The 14,983-nt window shown below is 39.2% G+C and overlaps 1 protein-coding gene across 1 annotated transcript in view; it reads right to left on the reverse strand.

Annotated features, from left to right (window-relative positions):
* The window catches only part of DNAH11 (dynein axonemal heavy chain 11), a 372,079-nt gene that overhangs the window by 309,901 nt on the left and 47,195 nt on the right, over nt 1-14,983 (reverse strand). Inside the window, exons 12-18 of the mRNA XM_025379290.1 lie at nt 14,493-14,688; nt 12,889-12,993; nt 12,329-12,721; nt 3,787-4,119; nt 2,979-3,233; nt 2,730-2,899; nt 2,294-2,516 (exon numbers count right to left, since the gene is read on the reverse strand). Coding sequence (XP_025235075.1) covers nt 2,294-2,516; nt 2,730-2,899; nt 2,979-3,233; nt 3,787-4,119; nt 12,329-12,721; nt 12,889-12,993; nt 14,493-14,688 — 1,675 coding nt within the window. The remainder of the gene's footprint in view (nt 1-2,293; nt 2,517-2,729; nt 2,900-2,978; nt 3,234-3,786; nt 4,120-12,328; nt 12,722-12,888; nt 12,994-14,492; nt 14,689-14,983) is intronic.

The raw sequence follows: 14,983 nt of genomic DNA on the forward strand, positions 1-14,983 counted from the left end.
CTGCTTCTGAAATGTTGAAAAGCCTAATACTTTCAAATACTACCATCACCTGAAGGAGTGAACTAAACTTTTATAATACAAATTCTGGAGGCCATATCTAAACTTCCCTCATCAATTACTTATGTTATGACTACTTCCTCTATGATATATAGTTTAAGGTTCAACATCTGATTCAAGGAATATATAAGTCTTCCTAGAAACAAGAAATATTTATAGTTGCTTTTACTGTGACTGTTTTATCTCTTGGTCTTGTTATGTATCTCTCTGTCTAGAACTTGTCATCTTGCTCCATGTCTAACTGGCTTGCAAGCTATAAGGGCAGCTTCATACTTAAATAGAATTTAACAATTCACATACAGTAATTCTCATAGTCTTTATAGTCAAGAGAACACTTGTAAATACCCTGCTGCATTTAATCCTCACAAAGCAAAATGACAGAATATAAAACAAAACAGCCACTGTGAAAAATAGCTTGGCAATGGCTCAAAAAGTTAAATATAGAATTACCAGATTACCCAGCAATTCCACTCCTAAGTGTACTGAAAAGAATTGAAAACAGATACTCAAATAAATACACACCAATGTTCACAGCAGCACTATTGACAATAGCCCAAAGATGGAAACAACCCAAATGTCCATTGACAGATGAGTGGATAAGCCAATGGTGGTATGGACATACAATGGAATGTTATTCAGCCATAAAAAGAATTGAAGTACCGATACATGCTACAATGTGAATGAACCTGGAAAACATTATACCAAGTGAAAGAAGCCTAACAAAATAGGTCACATATTGTATGATTCCATCTATAGGAAATATCTAGAGTAAATGAACCCATAAAGGCGGAAATCGATTGGCAATTGCCAAGGGTTGGTGGGTAGGGCTTGGCAGGGCTTGGCAGGGCATGGAGGAGGATAATGGGGAGAGACAGAGAAGTGGTATGGGATTTCTTTCTGGGAGTGATGAAAATTTCTGGAACTAGATAGAGGTGGTAGTTACACAATATTGTACTAAATTGTACATTTTATAATGGTTACTTTTATATGTTATCTGAATAGTAAATTTCACCTCAATAAAAAAAGAAAAAAACAGAAATTGATGGGAGCGAGTATAGAGAAATTGTTTAAATGAGCGATCATGAGGCATATTTTACCAAAAGGAAGTGTGGTCTCAGACATTAACAAACTTGCCAAGGCAAGCAGAAAAGATGAACTCATACAGTACTTCAAAACAAATCTAAATTTGAGTTCTGTGCTCTGACTACTAAACTAGATCAACTAGAATCCAGTGAAAGCTTTTTGGTTAATGTGTCCACTGATCACACTTGCAAAATTCAAGTACACATGTGTACACACACACACACACACTCTATAAAATATCAATATTGGCATACAAAAAGAACCTCAATTGTGAGACTGTGGTTCATGGTTTCAGTTATAATTAAAGAAACTTTGTTGCTAAAAAGCCCCCAAATCTTTCCACAGCATGGAAACAGGTGGATGGCATAGAAATCTGTTCAGAAAACACAGTGATTTCCCCATCCAAATTGAGTTTCATTTACTTATTACTATTATTGTGAGACACAGTCTCACTCTGTCCCCATGCTAGAGTGCAGTGGTGTGATCTCAGCTCCCTGCAACCTTCACCTCCTGAGTTCAAATGATTCTCCTGCCTCAGCCTCCTGAGTAGCTGGACTACAGGTGCGTGTCACCATGCCCAGCTAATTTTTGTATTTTTAGTAGAGATGGGGTTTCATCATGTTGGCGAGGCTGATCTTGAACTCTGGACCTCAGGTGATCTGCCTGCCTCAGCCTCTCACAGTGCTGGGATTACAGGTGTGAGCCACCACACCTTGCCTATTTATTCTTTATTAATGTGTCCATGATATGTTTGCAAGACTAGGACACTTCTTGACTGATAGTTTTTTTGAACGAAAAAAAAAGTATGGATATATTTCATATGTGAAAATGATGGTAAAACTGAACTCAAAAAAGCAACTCATAGGTTCTTTACAATCTACATTCTTTCTAATAAGAAGGCAGTGGAGCACAGTGGTTAAGAGTATTTTGTCATAAAACACACTTAGAGTGTTGGCTGGCTTTACTATTTGTGTGACCTTGAGAAAGTTATTAAATCTCCTTAAGTATCGGATTCCTAATTTGTACACTGAAAACATCAAATGTGTACAGTATAGATTGTTGTAAGGACATCATAAGGGAGTACATGTAAAGTACTTTAATAAAAGAGATGCTCAATTTATGGTAATTACGATTATTTCACCTCTGCTCTTACCTCTAGCTGAATATAGACTTGCTCAGGCATCTTCTGGCCATAGCTTTCCAAGAGGGTGATGGTTTCTTTTAGAGGTTCAAAGAGTTCATCAGTAGCTCTCTGTCGGCTTCTTACAGCCAGAAGATTCCCCATGATGTCAACTAAACCATCATGATCACCTTCATTTAATTCTCTTTGAAGTCCTGCATCTGTCTCCTTTATAAATTCTTGTAGCTCATTCAGACTATTAAATATATATGTACATACACAAAAAATAAGTTTATTAAAACATTTAGTATAAGACTTCTGATTGAATCTTATTTTCATTATGTACCTGATTGAACGTTATTTATCTCTATCATGAAATTGGCAACATTAACACTCTTAAAAGTAACATCTCAGTTTTAGAAAGCAGTTTAGAAAGTTATAATTCCAAATACCAAAGTACAAAGGCTACCTGTCAATGACAAATCTCAAAAGATGCTCCTGAAACATCCAGCTCCATTTCTTAATTATGGTTAACAAGCTCACTTTGAAAGGCTTCATGTCCACCTTGAACCAACTATCAAACACTCTGAAGTCATCAAATTTGCTCATCTGAGCGTACAAAGCTTCATAAATGTCGATCTGTAGTTAGAAAAAAATTAACTAGAACAACTCAATGAAAAGCCAGTTCACTGCATTAAATGCTAAGAATTTTCCTTGCCTGTTCTTTGAATTGTTCAAGAGTTGGTGGTTGTTTGGGAATGTCTTCATTTGCACGAGCATCCATTTCATCGGAAGATACAGTGTGGCCATACAAGAGAAAATGCTTCATAAACTCAGCTCGATCATCCACCCAGAGGTAAGCATGGGTCTCCAGGGTGTTTCTGAAATCTAAGACTTTGTTGATGACATTCGACACTCTGTTCATGATCTCTTGCCTGACCTCTGCCAGGCCTAACATGTTATCCATATCATTCTAAATGAGAGGAAAACACAGCACTTATTCAAACCAACTTTGCTTTATCAATTATCTACAACATAACATTACCAAGGTAATTCTTCAAAGGGAAAGTAGTTAGAAAAATTAAAAATCATGTTGCTTTTTCCAACTTCTTTTTTCCCTGTGCTTACCATTATTCTAATTTGTTCTGGGTTTTGTTTTCTGGTGTTTTTTTGTTTTGTTTTGTTTTTCAGACAGGGTTTCGCCTTGTCGCTCAAGCTACAGGGCACTGGCTTTATCACAGCTCACTGCAGCCTCTAACTCCTGGGCTCAAGAAATCCTCCTGCCTGAGCTTCCTGAGTAACTGGGACTACAAGTGCATGCCACCACACCCAGCTAATTTTTTAATGTTTTGTAGAGACGGTCTTCCTATGCTGCTTAGGCTGGTCTTGACCTCTTGGGCTCAAGCAATCCTCTTGCCTCAGCCTCACAAAGTTCTAGGATTCCAGGCATGAGCTACCACACCCAGCCACAATTTGTTTTTGAATCATTAATATAAAAGCTAAATACCCATTAACTAAGAAAATACCTGATAATTTTTAATTTCCAGGTGTGTTGCTATTCGGTTCATCTGGGCAGATATTCTAAAACTATTGCATAACATTTCTTCTACCAGATCATAGAAGCCATCCCCAGCCTCTCTGTCTAGAGAAGGTTTAAACACAATCTCAGGAGGCAACAAGATCATTTGTGCTTGAAAAAATGGTGCTGGTTTCAACTGTTTCTCTGTATTCTTCAGAAAGAAGTCTAAGTCGTGCATTATAGCCTGAAAAAAGCCTTCCACCACAATGTCATCAATGAATTCTACATAAATTTTCCAGTTATCCAGAGAGGGATCGGCTTTGAAGAGCTTCCTATTTTCCTAGAAACAGAGAAGTATTAGTAGATGAATATAAACAAATAATTAGCATAAAATTAAAACTTTCCATTTAAATCGTTTGTAAAAGAAGAGACTGCATTTTTGTGCACAAGACAGGAACATTCAAATACTAAGTTGCAGAACCTTAAGCTAGATGTCAAAGATCTAAGCAGGAATTAGAACATTAAGTTCACACATGAAATACATTCAAAAGTCATTTTTTTCAAGGAAAGTTCTCTATGAAGATTGCTATCTTCAGATGCAGACAGGAAATACACTAGTTCCCAGTGAATTCTAGACATATCGGACCCGGGCTCTAGTTCTTGCTCTGTCACTAACTCTGTGTCCTTAGACTTTGTCTTCCAGGGCCTTCCCTATCATAAAGAGATCTGTTGAACTGGTCCTTCAGAGAACATTATTCTGGAACATCTGAAGTTTATCAAGTCTGGAAAGTACTATGTACTCTATGCCATTCTTGGAGACTCACAATGTATGTATTCTATTAAAGTCCATTGAGGCTATTATTAAAAAGTCAAAAATAACAGATGCTGGTGAGGTTGCATAGAGAAAGGAATGTTTATATACTGTTGGTAGAACTGTTAATTAGTTCAACCACTGTGGAAGACGGTGTGAAAATTCCTCAAAGACCCAAAAACAGAAGTATCACTTGACCCAGCAATCCCATCACTGGGTATACACCAAAAGGGATATAAATCATTCTATTATAAAGACACACACATGTATGTTCACTGTAGCACTATTCACAGTAGCAAAGACATGGAATCAACCTAAGTGCCTATCAATGATACACTGGATAAAGAAAATGTGGTACATGTACACCATGGAATACTAACTAGCCATAAAAAAGAATGAGATCATGTCCTTTGCAGGAACATGGATGGAGCTGAAGGCCATTACACTCAGCAAACTAATGCAGGAGCAGAAAACCAAATACTGCATTTTCTCACTTATAAGTGGGAGCTAAATTATGAGAACACATGGACCCATAGAGGGGAACAACACGCACTGGGATCTCTAAAGGAGGATGGAGGTTGGAAGGAGGGAGAGGATCAGGAAAAATAATTAATGGGTACTAGGCTTAATACCCGGGTGATAAAATAATCTGTACACCAAACCTTCATGACACAAGTTTACCTATCTAACAAACCTGCACATATTCCCCTGAACTTAAAAGTTTATTTTACTTTTTACTTTTACTCTAAGTCCATTAAATGTGGTTTAGCCCAATTGTTTTCAGACCTTGTTTAAGCACAAATATTTTGTTTGTATGTATGTATATATGTATGTATGTATGTATTTACTTTGCAAACCATCTGTAATAAGCAACCTGTGGAATAGACCCAGTTTGGAAAACACTGGACTGGGGAAGTTCTAAGCTCCCTTCTTGCATCAACAATATGAGATTCTTGCACCTTAGTGTCTCCCAAGAGTTTGGGCGACATAATGGACAAGTCAGTTGGGGCAAAACAGGACCTGAAGGCAGAAGTGTGGTTAAAGACGACTACAGGCTGAGCACATGGTGTGCATGGCCCAGAGACACAGGTTTCAAAAGGTCAGGTGGGCAGCAAAGTTGATTCCAGAGAGGCTATCTGAGTGGCTAAACTAGTCTATACAGATCAGACAGCAGATGCCCAAGGGAGGTACTGTAGCACAGAGCAAAGAAGACATTGGAATAAGATCTGATTATAAGGTGGACTATACTCTGTTTTGATTATTCTTTACTCTGGATATATGATCCAGGATGCAAAGGTGTATGCTTTAAGCAAGAATCAGAACTAGAAAGGTGAGTATAGATTCTAATAAGGCAGGGCAGAGATGAGAGGATCCTAGCCTTGAAACAAATTTAAGAACTGCTCCTTCTCAGGAATGCTGTGTTGCCCATCAGCCAGGTGGAACCATTCAAATCTGGGTAATCATGTGACATGCACACCTGGAATTGTGCAGTACACATCCCAGGAAGTATACACAGCCGTCCTGGCCCCTATGTAGGCACTAAAAGGGAAAAGTATAGCTCTTACAGCTAAAGAAAAATCCTTAGAGACCATCATCTTAGAGATATTAATATGGTTTGACTCTGTGTCCTCACCCAAATCTAATCTTGAATGGTAATCCCCACGTGTTGGGAGAGTTGCTTGGTGGAAGGTGATTGAATCATGGGGATGGACTCCCTGCCCCAATCCCCACTTGCTGTTCTCATGATAGAATTCTCATGAGATCTGGTTGTTTGATAAGTGCATGTTTCTTCCCCTTTTCTCTCTCTCCTGCCACCATGTAAGATGGACCTTGTTTCCCCTTTGCCTTCTGCCATGATTGTAAGTTTCCTGAGGTCTCCCCAGCCATATGGAACTGTGAGTCAATTAAATCTCTTTTCTTCATAAATGACCATGTACCAGGTAGTTCTTTTTTTTCACAGCAGTGTGAAAACAGACTAACACAGACATGAAAACAAAGACCTAATATACATTCAGCGTCACACTAGTAGGAAGTTAACAGCTGAGCTAGGACTAGAAACCAGCCCCCTTAACCTCCCAGAGTAGGGCCTTTCCCATCATGTCATAGTCATATACACTTTTTCATACCAAGAGATCCACTTTATATCACTACAGTCACGTTGATGAGAAATGCTGTATCTTCAGCACACTAGGATAAAGGGAGCAAAAGGAAGAGAAAGGAGAGCTTTAGACAACTGAATGATCACTCAGGTCCCTTCCAGACCCAATATTCCATGGTCCTGTTCCTCTCTTCTCTCCATCTTTAACTCTGACTCCAGACCACTCATTGACATCCCACTGACCAGAAAACATGTAAAAGGCAGAACTGACTCACCCTTGGCCATATTTCTACAGCTTTTCCCCAAACCACGTTCCTCAAGTCAAGAGGAAAATAATCACTTAAAAGACCCAACTAAAGGAAACAAATAATCATTTCATTTCCATTTTAAAGCTGGCTTACATTCCCTCAAGGCAAAAGCTCTCTTCCATTCTCAGATTGAGAACGGTGATTTCAAAGCTTCTTAGTTTTTGCCTGAAGGACAAAAATAGGAGGATCCACTTATTAATAGAACAAATTCTAACATTTTTCTCTGAGATGACAATGCAAAATCTTGTTTTTATGACGATTTCTAGTCATGTCTTGGCCACACTTTTAATACATTTTCATGAGGATTCATAAATCTTAATGGTTTAAAATCCTTGGAGTTTGGGGAGTATATTTTTTTATTACCAAGAAAATGTAACAGAAAAAAACTAATTGTAATCCATCATCTGTCCCCTATGAGACAGATTCTAACACATAAACGGTTGTAGAGGTGTCTTAAAAGTCACAGAATAATTCACAGCATTTCGGTGAACAACTAGAAATAGTCCATGGCGTGACTCAGTTAGGATACTGCTGAAAAACAAATTAATTTCCAGATAAATGCCTCCTTTACATGTCACGACACCCCTGAGATTCTCTCCAGGCTACCCAGGACTTTGGCAGAGCCTTCCAAGGGAGAAGGGCCCTGCCCACACTTTGATTTCAGATTTCTAGCCTCTAGACTATGAGAGAATAAACTTCTTTCATTTCAAGACAGCCTGTTTGTGGACCTTGTCATAGCGACCTTGGGATGCTATTCCAGGCAGTACTTAAGGAAGATAGAAACAAAGTCTTTGCCCTAGCAAACTGTCATCGACGGGAAAATTAAAACTTTCTTAGAAATTCCAGAAAATGTTGGAAGTCAACAGAAACATTGAAACCCATGTTAATTATGTACTTCTTTTTATTTTCTTCTAGAAAATATGCTCTATCCACTAGAGCATATCAAATGTACTGTACTTTACTTTTTGGTAAGAAAATCTGTTACCCTTCAAAGTCTTTCTTCACTCAGCTTCCTGCCCTGGTTTTCCTCCTCCTGTCTCAGCCTTTCCTTTTCTGCATCTTTGGCTGGTCCTTCTTCTCCCCAGTCTCCTAAGGGAAGAATGGTGGTCCAGCCAATAGTCCTTGATTTTCATCTGTTCTCTAGCTAAACTCATATTCTCAGTGATCTCATCTAGTGTCCTGGCTTAAATATCATTGTCACCCACTCCTCTTTCATTTGTGTTTTCAGTTTGGACCCCTCTCATTTACTCTAAATGAGTAAATCCAATAGCCCACTCAATTCCTCTACTTGGCTAATTAACATCTCAAATTCAAAAAGGCCAAAACTGAAATCTTGACCTTCCTTGCTAAGTCTCTTCCTCTCACACCTTTCCGCATCCGAATAGATTGCAACTTCACCTTTCCAGTTGATCATGACGAAATGTGTAGAATAATCTTTAACGTGTCTTTCTTTCATGCTCCACATCCAGTCTTTAGGAAATTGTTTGCTCCACTTAATTCAAAATATACCCAGAATCCAACTACTTATAATCACTTTCACTGCTACCACCCTGCTCCAGCACCATCATCTGTTACGTGCCTGTGCCATGGTCTGAATGCTTATGTCCTCCCCAAATTCAAAAGCGAAAATCCTAACCCCCAAGGGGATGGTATTAGGAGGAGGGGTTTAGGAGGAGGTGACTAGGTCCTGAGGGCAGAGCCTTCATGAATGGGAGTACTGCCTATATAAAACAGGCCCAGGGGAACTTCTTCCATGCAAGGACACAGTGAAAAGTTGGCAGTCTGCAACCTAGAAGAGGGGCTTTGCCAGAAACTGATCATGCTGGCACCTGGACCTCCAGAACTATGAGAAAACCATTTCTGTTGTTTTAAAGTTACCCAGTTTTCAGTATTTTGCTATAGCAGCCTGAACATACTAACCCCTTAGATTACTAGTAAGAACTGCAACCTACCAGGTCACCCTGCCTCTTCCCTTGCCTCCCTACAGAGGGTCTCAACACAACAGCCAGAAATCCTTTTAGAATGAAAGTCAGATTGTATTTACTCCCCTCCTCAAAATTCTGCAGTGTCTTTCACATACCAGAGTGAGCCAAAGCCAGAGTCTGCACAAGGGCCTATGAAGCCTCCCCTGAGCTGCCAGTCCCTCCCCCATGCAGCTTAGCATCTGACCTCACCTCAGCAACTCTCCACTCAGCTCCCTCTACTCGCCCCTCCACACTTCCCTGCTCTTCCTCGAGCATGCCCAGGGAGCCCCTGCCCAACAGCTATCTCCTCTGCCTGGAACACTCTTCACCAAAGGTCTGCTTGGCTGACTCTATCACCTTTATCAAGTCTTTGTTCAAATTTCTGAGGCCTACACTGATCATCCTACTTAAAACTGCATCTTCGACCCCACCCTCCAGAATTCCCTTGCCCTGCTCCAACTTGATCTTTTTCCTGCAGCATGTACCAGTTCTGACACACCACGCGACTTACTATGTCACTGCTTATTATCTCTCTCCCCTCACTAGATTCAAGTTCCATGAGAGCAAGGATCTTTGTCTGCTCTGCTCTCTTTCATATTTCAAAAACCTAGAAAGGTGGTGGGTACATGCAAGGCTCACAATAAATATTTCTCAAATAAGTGAATGATGATGGACTGCAGAGACAAGATAGATAATGGGTTGCATACAATTCTCAGCAGGAAAACCATAATCTATTTCTTGTTCTGCTGAGAATTAGCCTAGAGACAAGGACCTTCATTTTACACATGAGAAAATTCAGGCCCAGCCTCTGGAAGACTGTGGTTTCCAGCCTTTACCAAGGACACTTTCCCTACTCCACACTGTGCTACTTCATGATGGCTTCAGAGTGTGTGTGTGTGTGTGTGTGTGTGTGTGTGTGAGAGAGAGAGAGAGAGAGACAGAGAGAGAGAGAGAGTGCATGAGGGAGAGACAGTGTGTGTGTGTGATGTGAGAGAGGAAGAGTGTGTGTGAGAGTGTGTGACATACAGAGAAAAAGAGTGTATGTGAGAGCGAGAGAGATTTTGTGTTTGTGGGTGGTGGGCGAGGTCTGTCTGCCTTGTCCAAAGGAGAGTATTCATGGTTTAAGGACCGTGCCTGTCTATAGAGAAGACTCCACATAACAAGGATGCTCAGAGGAAACATGAAATATGCTCTTTCATTCCCATCCCTTTTTTCCTTAAGAAATAGGAACAACAAGAAATCAACTCCCCATGTTGCCATCATCAGCACTGCACATCTGTGAGCACCACATTGCTACCTTTGCCTTCCCTCCATCCTGTACTACAGATGAATGTTTCATGCTTCTATCTTAAGACACCTTCTACAGGTATTTATTGAATCCCATTCCCTCAATGGCTTTCTTCCAACAATTTTTTCTCCTTCCTAGATTACTGCAGTTAACATACAAACATCCTGAAACATCAACCACTGTTAAAAAGAAAACCCTCCCTACCCTGATACACAGGCCCCAGGTACTGCCCAGTTGTTGGTTTGCCCCACAGCAGAGCTCCTCAGGATCTCCTCGGCTGCCTCCACTCACATTTCCCCATTCTCTCATCAGTCCACTCCCATCAGGCTTCCATTCCGCCACCATATGAAATTGCCTCTTCTCATCCCAATGACTTCCATGTTGCCAGATCTGAGGGTTAGCCTCCGTCTTTATTTTCAGGTCCTACATCAGGATGGGACAGAGTTGAGCTCTTCCTCCTCCTTGAAATTCCTTCTTTATTGGTTTCCAGGGCATCACTCTCTCTTTTTCAGCATCCTGTGCAGGATTTTCCTCTTCTCCCTGACCTAGGGAGGATTTTGAGGCTAGTTTTTGGGCCTCTTTTCTATCTATAATTCCTACATGTTCTTAATTATATGCCTCTAAATACCATACATATGTGCATGAATCTCAATTCTCTGCTACTTACCTGGATTTTGCCCCGAACACAAGACACAGGTGCAGTTCTAGTCTACTCAAAATTGTCCCTTAGGAAGTGCATCTCTAACTAACTTGTCCAAAAGCAAACCTTTTTTTTCCCCTACAAAATCTGCTCACCACCGTCTTCCTCATATCTGCCCTCATATTAAAGGGCAACTCCAGTCCAGTCCAATCACTCAGACCAAAAACCTTGAAATCATCCTTCTCTCTCCTCTGATTCCTCAAAGCAAATTCTGCTGGCCCTGCCTTCAAAATATATGCAGGATATGAACTGCCTTGATCGCTAGCACCGTGACCCAAGGCAGCATCATTTCTCACCTGGATTATTATCGTAGGCTCTGAAGAGTCTCCCTGCCAACCACTTCTTTGCTCCCCTGTGGCTTACCCTCCACAGGGAAAGCCTTTGAGCAGAAAGTCTCTGGCTGTTCTTTTTCCCCTTACAGTAAAATCCAAAGTCCTCATAACAGCCTGCTAACCCCACGTAATGTGCCATTAGTCTCTTCTACCTCATCCTCCACTACCACTCCCCTTGCAAATTCTGCTCCCAGTTTGCTGACTGATCCTGAGACAGGACAGGCTGCTCCCGCCTCGAAGTGTCTACACTTTTGCTCTCCAGAATGTCCTCCTCCTCATATCCGTATGCTTTGTTCCCTGTCAGTTCTCTGCAGAAATACTATCTTAGGAAAGAGGCCTGCCCAACCACCCTACCACCCCCAAGCGACTCCTTATTCCACCTGCTCGGCTCTATTTTTCATCACTACTCCTATCACAACTGACATATTATCTATTTGTTCAGTTCTCTTGCTAACTTCCTCTGACTAGAGTGTAAGCTCCATGAAATAAAGGATTTTGGCTGGGGAGGGGGGGCTTTTTTGTTTGCTTTTATTTTCCTGCCTTCTGCCTTTTGTGTTTTTTTTTTTTCTGTTTTTCCTTGAATTCATAACCCTAGATTAGTGCCTGTTACTGTTTTAGGAACTCAAATCTTTGTTAAAAGGAGAGTAATTATTGTTGTCATCCTTAGGAGATGGTTGAGAGGGTTCCTTGAGAGGACCTAAGCAAGGTGTTTGTTTGGCACATACAAGGCAGTCAACAAACAGTGGTAGCTATTAGGAGCATCCAAAAGAGGACGCAACTGTGACAAGGTAAAGATTCTATCACTAGCCTTTCTGTTTCATCAACACATCTCACATTCTGATCTCTTCCCTCAGAAATGAGAGTAGTGAGGGCTACAGAAATTGTAGGCAAGTAACACAAATTCCCCCATTTCGAATGCCTAATAAAACCATTCATGAAGTTCTTTCAGGCTTGATAAAAGAGTCCCACATTATTAGGTTAAGTATTTTTGCTCTTCTCTGAACTCAATGAAAAGATCCATAAATCTTGAAAGCTTAAAAGCCGTTACCTCAACCAAGTTGTGGATCTTGCAGCCATCTTCTTGGATTAACTTGTATTTTTTTGTAAACAAATCACCCTTGTCCTCCAAGGTAAAGGCCACCTCTCGTCTGTGCTCTCTCCTGGGAGGTAGCACGCACCCGGCCCAGGCCCTCATGGTCTGCTGGATCACCTTCACATTGCTCTGCGTGCATTCAACTCTGTGCTCCAACTCGGACGTGGCCTCCCTCACCCTCTCGATGTAGCCCCAGCAGTCATCCTGCCACGTCAGCCACATTGTGGCTGCTGTCAGCTGCTCATCAATAGCCCTCAGCTCATCTTCAATCAGAGGGTATTCAACTTCCAGGAGCGTCTGTTTGAGCTTATTATACCCTTGCACAAGAAGGTCAAGATTTCCAATGTACTGAGCAAAGAAAACAACAAAACAAAAAGTGCCAAATATGTTAGCTATTTTCTCTGTCTTAAAGGCGTAAAAATGTCATATAGGTCTATATAATAATTACAATTCAAAATATTTATATTCATAATAGGCCCTAGTATCTTTTTTTTTTTTTAACAAAAAACACAAACCTTTAAAATAGTGTTCCTTTTATTGAAGATGGCTAAAGCTGAATCTGGTATGTCTTGTTTCTTCAACATCAGAAGATATTTCACTTCTCTCAATATAGCCACTAGCTATTAAAACAACAATTATTAAAATTATCGCATATTTTAATAATGTCACTCTATTTTAACTCAAGTTTAACTTGAAACACTTAGGATGTTATCCAAGGATTACTATATTTCCAAATCAACAAGGTAAATGGGCTTTTGTTTCATATATTTTTTAAAAACAAAAATCATACATTCCATAATATAGTAAAGGTATATGAATTATCCCTAAAACCTCTCAAGAAATTAGTTTCTATAAATTGGTTTTATGAAATTAGAAAGTAGAAGGAATCCTCAGTTTACTGTGTCATATATTTAGGTATGTGTGCTGAGTTTTACTAACAAAATAAAGTCAGTTATTCTCTGTATATGTTTTAGGGAAACAGATCAGAATTCGGGTACAGAGTATGCTTATCCAGCTCAGTGAGGCTAACTTTCCCACTTCCTAGGCATGCATATGGACTGTCATGAAAGACTCCAGGTAATCACTAAGAGTGAATGTATAATCTTCACCCCCTAAAAATCCAGCCAGATGTTTAAGGCATTTTGTGTTTTGTCATGGAAATTACAAATAGATAGTCTTATAAGCTTGCCCCTTACCCTAAAGCATATCCATGGTGGTAAACAGAAAAGAAAGCTTATTTTGTGTCTCATGTCTAGCAAGCTGCCAGACTTGGAGATTGTTCGTTTAAAAAATATACAATGCGTATACATATGTACATGTACATCTAGTATTTAAATATTTGCACATATAATTATATACACATACACATATATGAATGGTAACAAAGTCCCATTGTTACATAACATATAATGAAATTATGAGAAAATGAATTGAGAAAATATATGAAATTTCCTTTGTTACATGATTTACCATGCAGTAACAAAAGACCTGTTTAATAAATAAAATATTCATCCTGGATATTATTTAACTGTTAATATTTTTATATTGTTTTATGTTTTTTAAAATTACCATCAATTTAATTACCATATACAAGCTTACTGTCCCTTTGAAAGAAATGACGATAAGTTAAAATTTACCAGTACTCATCAAAAATGTGACATGTCTTTCATTCCGTGTATTCTGTTGATTCCCCAAATCTTAACTTATATGATGAAATTTTAATGAAAACACTGGTGTATGTTATGAATATATTTAAGTCAGAAACTATCTGGTAAAGACAAATGATTCAATTCAGTTGAGCTATCATTTACTAAGTGTAACCAAGCACCAGACACTGAACTAGAGAAACAGAGTATAAAGACGCAATGAAATGGATGCTACTCTCGGTGGCTCATTATCTAGTGAGGGTAGAGTGGTAAAGAAATAATTACAATACAAATTAATAGAGTAATGAGTAGAATTTGAGAAATCTCTACAACAAAGACCTACAAGAAATTGTTTATAGTCCTCGCAACTCTGACATTTTCCCAAATGTAAATTACAAATGACTGGAAATACCAGAAACATGCTTATAATAAAAATGGCACTTATAAATCATCTTAAAAAATGAAATCCCTACCTTTGGGTCAAAATTGACACAGAGAAGACCATTTATGGCACTGAATTTAACCAAGGGTTGATTCAAATTGAATTCACAGATTTCATCCACATTACTTTTCCATTCATTATAGACATGATTTTCAAATTGATCAAGCAAAGTGGTCATTTCAACATACTTTTGATAAACTAAGGCATTATCAGGATTGCCCAAAAATCTGTAGGAATAAGGTTTTTCTACTGGTTTATACATATATTAGATAGATTTCAGCTTAATAATTGTATAGTAATACAATACACAATATAAAATATATAAAATATGATAATGCACTATAAACAACCAGGAAGAGAAACAGTCAAGACTAAATTATGCCTATGAATTGCTTTTGCTTTAAAGGATAAAGTTATAAGATGAATGAAACTCAAGATGTTACTAAATGTTGATAGCAACAAGCTACTGGCTCCTATGAAGAGAAGAAAAACGCAAAAAGACTGCATAATAAAAGCAGTGTT

Source organism: Theropithecus gelada, chromosome 3, assembly GCF_003255815.1.
Source record: "Theropithecus gelada isolate Dixy chromosome 3, Tgel_1.0, whole genome shotgun sequence".
Classification (NCBI taxonomy): domain Eukaryota; kingdom Metazoa; phylum Chordata; class Mammalia; order Primates; family Cercopithecidae; genus Theropithecus; species Theropithecus gelada.